The sequence below is a fragment of the Tachypleus tridentatus genome, chromosome 2 (assembly GCF_004210375.1).
Source record: "Tachypleus tridentatus isolate NWPU-2018 chromosome 2, ASM421037v1, whole genome shotgun sequence".
In the NCBI taxonomy this organism is placed as follows: Eukaryota; Metazoa; Arthropoda; class Merostomata; order Xiphosura; family Limulidae; genus Tachypleus; species Tachypleus tridentatus.
The window spans coordinates 133,547,181-133,555,270 of record NC_134826.1 but is presented as its reverse complement, the minus strand read 5'-3'; the positions used below and the strand labels follow the sequence as shown (position 1 = coordinate 133,555,270).

The 8,090-nt window shown below is 34.3% G+C and overlaps 1 protein-coding gene across 2 annotated transcripts; it reads right to left on the bottom strand.

Annotated features, from left to right (window-relative positions):
- Positions 1-911: 911 nt before the first annotated feature.
- On the bottom strand, positions 912-6,886 carry LOC143236610 (uncharacterized). Of its 2 annotated transcripts, none has more exons than XM_076474936.1 (3): positions 6,109-6,886; positions 5,487-5,624; positions 912-1,687 (listed from the first exon to the last, which is right to left on the bottom strand). In XM_076474936.1, exons 1-3 carry the CDS (start codon positions 6,293-6,295, stop codon positions 1,680-1,682), a joined length of 333 nt encoding a protein of 110 aa, XP_076331051.1. In that variant the 5' UTR covers positions 6,296-6,886; the 3' UTR covers positions 912-1,679. The 2 variants fall into 2 exon arrangements, with proteins under 2 accessions (XP_076331051.1, XP_076331041.1); XM_076474926.1 differs by having other exon boundaries at positions 5,503-5,624; positions 6,109-6,861.
- Positions 6,887-8,090: the final 1,204 nt, after the last annotated feature.

The window sequence follows — 8,090 nt, the reverse complement described above, 5'->3', positions numbered from 1 at the left end:
ACCCATCATTACACACAGCCTATCATGATTACCCATCATTATACACAACCTATCATAATTACCCATCATTATACACAACCTATCATGATTACCCATCATTACACACAACCTATCATGATTACCCATCATTACACACAGCCTATCATAATTACCCATCATTATACACAGCATATCATAATTACCCATCATTATACACAACCTATCATGATTACCCATCATTACACACAACCTATCATAATTACCCATCATTATACACAACCTATCATGATTACCCATCATTATACACAACCTATCATGATTACCCATCATTATACACAACCTATCATGATTACCCATCATTACACACAACCTATCATAATTACCCATCATTATACACAACCCATCATGATTACCCGTCATTATATAAATCATGATTACTCATCATTACCTACAACCTATCATACTACCCGTCATTATACACAACCTATCATAATTACCCATCATTATACAATACCTATCATAATTACATCATTATACACACCTATCATGATTACCCGTCATTATACACAACCTATCATATTACCCATCAATATACACAACCTATCATAATGACCCATCATTATACACAACCTATCATGATTACCCATCATTACACACAACCTATCATAATTACCCATCATTATACACAACCTCTCATAATTACCCATCATTATACACAACCTATCATAATTACCCATCATTACACACAACCTATCATAATTACCCGCCATTATACACAACCTATCATAATTACCCATCATTACACACAACCTATCATAATTACCCATCATTATACACAACCTATCATAATTACCCGCCATTATACACAACCCATCATGATTACCCATCATTATACACAACCTATCATAATTATATACCTCGAACAAGTTTCGGTCCCTGCACCAACTGTGATTAATACTTGAACAAGTTTCGGCCCTTGTAACGAGTTGTGATGAATACCTCGGATAACTTTCGGACTCTGTACCAAGCTGCAATGAATATCTTCGACAAGTTTCGGCCCTTGTAACGAGTTGTGATGAATACCTCGGATAACTTTCGGACTCTGTACCAAGCCGCAATGAATAGCTTCGACAAGTTTTGGTTCCTGTATCGAGTGTTTTGTGTGTGTGTGTGTGTGTTTTCTTATAGCAAAGTCACATCAAGCTACTAGCTAAGCCCACCGAGGGGAATCGAACCTCTAATTTTAGAGTTATATATCCGTAGACTTACCGCTGTACTAGCAGGGGGCCCCTGTATCGAGTTGTGATGAATGCCTCTGCGTAGAAATTCACTTCACGGTTTTAAGATGTAGTTTGTAAATAGAGATAATCGTTAAATTCCGTGTTATAAACAAGAAGTTAAACAAATTTTTAGACACAAATAAAAAGTTATCTTTATAATAAGAAATAAACCACTATAGTTTACAAACAATGGAAAGATACAATCTAAACTTAGAATATTACTTGTTAGGAAAACACATTATTCGTTACTTTAAATGCTTATGATAAAACGTATAATTTAAGTGTAGTTAAATGATTAATACAACCATACAAGATAAGGTATTATAAACTTTGGATTCTTGTGTCAGAATTACTTTATTATCCAACACCATTGATAAAGAATGCCTATTAATGGTCGGCTAAGGTCGTTGAGTCTGATATTCAACAGTCTGTAAAAACAAGACACGTTTTAGGTTTAAGAAAAAATAGTAAAAAGCAAGCACAATTTTAATGTTAGTTAATATTAATTCATCTATTTAGTTTTATCCATTGGCATAACATTATAACCTGTGACAGAATATGCTCAATACAGATCCCCTCACATCATTGACATAACATTATACCTGTAATAGAATATACTCAACACAGATCCCCTCACATCACTCACATAACATTATAACCTGTGATAGAATACTCAACATAGATCCTCACATCATTGACATAACATTATAACCTGTGATAGAATACTCAACACAGATCCCCTCACATCATTGACATAACATTATAACCTGTGACATATACTCAACACAGATCCACTCACATCATTGACATAACATTATAACCTGTGATAGAATACTCAACACAGATCCCCTCACATCATTGACATAACATTATAACCTGTGACAGAATATACTCAACACAGATCCACTCACATCATTGACATAACATTATAACCTGTGATAGAATACTCAACACAGATCCACTCACATCATTGACATAACATTATAACCTGTGATAAAATACTCAACACAGATCCCTCACATCATTGACATAACATTATAACCTGTGACAGAATATACTCAACACAGATCCCTCACATCATTGACATAACATTATAACCTGTGACAGAATATACTCAACACAGATCTCCTCACATCATTGACATAACATTATAACCTGTGATAGAATACTCAACACAGATCTCCTCACATCATTGACATAACATTATAACCTGTGACAGAATATACTCAACACAGATCCCCTCACATCATTCACATAACATTATAACATGTGATAGAATACTCAACACAGATCCCCTCACATCATTGACATAACATTATAACCTGTGATAGAATACTCAACACAGATCCACTCACATCATTGACATAACATTATAACCTGTGATAGAATACTCAACACAGATCCCCTCACATCATTGACATAACATTATAACCTGTGACAGAATATTCACAACACAGATCCCCTCACATCATTGACATAACATTATAACCTGTGACAGAATATGCTCAACACAGATCCACTCACATCATTGACATAACATTATAACCTGTGACAGAATATACTCAACACAAATCCCCACATCATTGACATAACATTATGACCTGTGATAGAATACTTAACACAGATCCACTCACATCATTGACATAACATTATAACCTGTGATTGAATACTCAACATAGATCCCCTCACATCATTGACATAACATTATTACCTGTGATAGAATACTCAACACAGATCCACTCATATCATTGACATAACATTATAACCTGTGATAGAATACTCAACACAGATCCCCTCACATCATTGACATAACATTATAACCTGTGATAGAATACTCAACACAATTCCCCTCACATCATTGACATAACATTATAACCTGTGACAGAATATACTCAACACAGATCCACTCACATCATTGACATAACATTATAACATGTGATAGAATACTCAACACAGATCCCCTCACATCATTGACATAACATTATAACCTGTGATAGAATACTCAACACAGATCCCCTCACATCATTGACATAACATTATAACCTGTGACAGAATACTCAACACAGATCTCCTCACATCATTGACATAACATTATAACCTGTGACAGAATATGCTCAACACAGATCCCCTCACATCATTGACATAACATTATAACCTGTGACAGAATATACTCAACACAGATCTCCTCACATCATTGACATAACATTATAACCTGTGACAGAATATGCTCAACACAGATCCACTCACATCATTGACATAACATTATAACCTGTGACAGAATATACTCAACACAGATCTCCTCACATCATTGACATAACATTATAACCTGTGACAGAATATGCTCAACACAGATCCACTCACATCATTGACATAACATTATAACCTGTGACAGAATATACTCAACACAGATCTCCTCACATCATTCACATAACATTATAACATGTGATAGAATACTCAACACAGATCCACTCACATCATTGACATAACATTATAACCTGTGACAGAATATACTCAACACAGATCTCCTCACATCATTGACATAACATTATAACCTGTGACAGAATATACTCAACACAGATCCCCTCACATCATTCACATAACATTATAACATGTGATAGAATACTCAACACAGATCCCCTCACATCATTGACATAACATTATAACCTGTGATAGAATACTCAACACAGATCCACTCACATCATTGACATAACATTATAACCTGTGATAGAATACTCAACACAGATCCCCTCACATCATTCACATAACATTATAACCTGTGACAGAATATACTCAACACAGATCTCCTCACATCATTGACATAACATTATAACCTGTGACAGAATATACTCAACACAGATCCCTCACATCATTCACATAACATTATAACATGTGATAGAATACTCAACACAGATCCACTCATATCATTGACATAACATTATAACATGTGATAGAATACTCAACACAGATCCCCTTACATCATTGACATAACATTATAACCTGTGATAGAATACTCAACACAGATCCACTCACATCATTGACATAACATTATGACCTGTGATAGAATACTCAACACAGATCCACTCACATCATTGACATAACATTATATCCTGTGATAGAATACTCAACACAGATCTCCTCACATCATTGACATAACATTATAACCTGTGACAGAATATACTCAACACAGATCTCCTCACATCATTGACATAACATTATAACCTGTGACAGAATATACTCAACACAGATCCCCTCACATCATTGACATAACATTATAACCTGTGATAGAATACTCAACACAGATCCACTCACATCATTGACATAACATTATAACCTGTGATAGAATACTCAACACAGATCCCCTCACATCATGGACATAACATTATAACCTGTGACAGAATATACTCAACACAGATCCCTTTCCCCACACCAGTAACATAGTGCTAATTTTTCGCTATACACATTGTTATTTTTTCTCAAACCACAGTGTTTTTTTTCATACAATATACTTCGCTCAACATAAATTGTTATTTCATCTTAACATACACTGTTCTCGTACCCACCCAATAACCCGGCATGGTCAGGTGGTTAAGATGCTCGACTCGTAATCTGAGGGACGTGGAATCAAATCCCCGTGACACTAAATATGCTTGTCCTGTCAGCCGTAGGGGCGTTATAATGGTACGATCAATCCCCTTATTCGTTGGTAAAAGAATAGCCCAATAGTCTTACACTGATAAATTAGGGACGGCTAGCGTAGATAGCCTTTGTGTAGCTTTGCCCGAAATTCAAAACAAACAAACAGTTCTTACTATACCATATAGGACTGTGTAGTTATTTTGTTTTGAAAAAAAAATTAAAACAGTTTATTAAACAATCATTGTAATAAGTCGTTCCTTAAAAAATAGTGTATATACATACATATCCCAGTTAAAATTAGGGTACATTCAAACTTTTTACTAAATATGTTTTCTTAAAACACAGAATTATAAATAGAAGATACGGGCTATCAACTGAGTCCACCGACGGGAATCTAACCGCTGATTTTAGTGCACTTACCGCTGTACCAGGGGGAAGAACAAATAGAAGAAATGAACTAATTTTGTTGTTTTAACCACGCTCTCTTTACTTAATAAGGAATTTTAGCACGTTTCACAAACCATTAAACCTTTCAAATCCTTCCGAAAACAAGCTTAAAACAAACTTAATTGATGATATAAAATTATGTACTTTTGTTCCAACTTACAGTCACGACCAGGGTTGACATAGTTGACAGATCTTCCTTGTCATTTCCAATGTCTAGAAATACCTTCCACGCCTCTAGTGATCGGTCCACTAACTCAGGAAGGTCAGCCACTGGACAGACGGCTGTCACCGATTGTTCAAGACATATCACACATCAAATTAAAGAATAAAAATTACATCTTATACGGAACTGTACATCCTGTTTATGTGTCACAGTGATTATGAGAATTCTCCGAAAAAATTAGTTTTTCAACTGTTAAGTCAACGCATCATAACGTCAAAGCCTACATCAATGCTTTGCATATTTGTTTGTTTATTAATCAAGTAAGAATCATTGTTTTAAAAATATGTATTTTGTTGTGCTTATTTATCTTTTAAAAACTATGTTGTGACGTTTTTATTATTTTCTCTCTTTTAACACCACGAATATCTTTGAGAAATTAAACTCCCAATATTTATTTTAAGCAGCTAACCCTATCACAGAGAGAAATATTTCCCAGTTTTGTTTATTTTAACACTATTCAATATACAAAACAAAGATTACTTCATCTTAAAGACAGTCTTATTGGCGTGATAAACAATATGATGCTGAACGTTTTTTCTTTACCTGCTAGTTGTTTCAATTTATTTGTGATTCGTTGTACGGAATCGTCGAGTGTTAAGATATCTTCCCAAAAGAGGGCGCTCTTTTCGACAACGGGAGTTCTGTTGTAAATTGAATTAGCTGCAGCAGAAAAATAGTTGTTAGAAAGTAACATTTCTGCAAATAAAATAAATACAACTGGACAAATCATAATTTACTGAAAATATGGCTTGTTTAGTAATCTTGATCACAAGATTAAATGACGCTCGAAAGACGTGTATTTACATATATTAATAGAGAAGTCTATTAAATTATTGTAATAAATTAGTTGTTTCTGATTCAGTGTTCCTCGTAAAATATAAAGTAAGTGCTGCTACAACGCGGCCTTTAAATCCTCACACAGGACTCGGTGTCAGTAAATAACATATTATGATACAGAACCAACTGAACAAATACTATTGATGACGTAAAAGATAGATTTTCTGACACATTAAATCAAACAAAACGCCACACACTAGGTGTCGTAAGTAAAATGCAACAAAATAAAGTATTTGTTTGTAATTAAGCAGAAAGTCACATAATGGATTTTAACATGGTGAGTCCATAAACATATCACTATACCATTTGGGGAGTGGGGCAGATTAAGTATTCCAAGGGCGTAAAATTCGCAGAGATTTGTTGTAAATCTTCAACAGGAGACATGCAACTTTAATTATGCGTTTTCAGGGATTAGCACTTTTGTCTGTATTATTGCAATTTAAATTTTTAATTTTAGTTACCTTATTAAACCATGTCCATTTAAAAATTCCAAAGAAATTGGTTATAGAACGAACATGAGAGTGTGTGATGCTTAAATTTATGGTTTGATCCCTTCTGTAGACATAGCGTAAATGGTCCATTTTGTAGCAACAACAACGAAAACTAAAGGAGATTTTGCCTTCAAGTAGCAACATCATTTTAGGTTTATAATTACCTTTATTACAACAAACTGTCAAAACAATAAATATTATTTTTCCTTCTCGATGTCTCAGCTTAGAAAACTCTTGTGCCTACTTTATTTATATCTAGAGGTACTTATCTATTTATTGGTTCCAAATTTTTCCTTCTACAAGAAGAAGCGTATTAAATGTAAAGCATAGTCTTCACGTGTCTGAAAACAAGGTTCAAGTTCTTCTGTTATATATAAATACATCAACTGAAAATTCGTTAGAACTTAGTCTATAAAAACGCACAAAAAGATGTCCGACGAGTCTCGTTTACAAAATAGTTGTTTCCAACAAGTTCTCGCGTCTGTTCTGTGTAATATTCTGTTTTCTTCTGATTTCATGTGGTGATAAAACTCGGTTTGTTTACCTTTATTTGAGTAGCTGCTGAAAGAACATGACAACAAAAAGTTTATTTATGAATCAGACTCAGTAATTCGTAGAAAAAAGAGAGGTAATTCTTCCAGAGAGTGTTGGGGTTTAAACGTTTAGTTTATGTAAAAACTAGTACACATTTCGTACTTATAGATTTAGTTACTAAATATTATTGAAGGCAATCGAGTCATAATCTGAGGGTCTCGGGTTCGAATCCCGGTCGCATCAAACATGCTCGCCCTTTCAGCCATGGGGGCGTTATAATGTGACGGTCAAACCTACTATTCGTTGGTAAAAAGTAGCCCAAGAGTTGGCAGTGGATGGTGTTGACTAGTTGCTTTCCCTCTAGTCTTACACTGCTAAATGAGTGACCGCTAGCGCAGATAACCCTGGAGTAGCTTTGCACGAAATTCAAAACCAAACAGATTAAATATTTTTACGTCGTTGTATATTTTAAAATTCAGGGTACTTTTCTGATTCTCGGTACGAGTTTCTCCGTTTCCTTAAAGTATGATTCATTAGAAAATTTATAAAAGCAATAATAATGTTAAACTATCTTTGTACTTGATAATGTATTATAATACCTTGTATAGCTTCTTACATTGTTATTACTGCATTATGTCTTATAATTCCAATAAACTTAAAGAA

What these genes read in the sequence shown, in the direction of transcription:
- LOC143236610 (XM_076474926.1), bottom strand. Translation starts at nt 6,295, where the DNA reads ATGATTTGTCCAGTTGTATTTATTTTATTTGCAGAAATGTTACTTTCT. An exon ending in TAAATTGAAACAACTAGCAG is followed by an intron (nt 5,625 to 6,108) that starts GTAAAGAAAAAA and finishes AATCGGTGACAG; the next exon opens with CCGTCTGTCCAGTGGCTGAC. An exon ending in TGTCAACCCTGGTCGTGACT is followed by an intron (nt 1,688 to 5,502) that starts GTAAGTTGGAAC and finishes TTGTTTTTACAG; the next exon opens with ACTGTTGAATATCAGACTCA.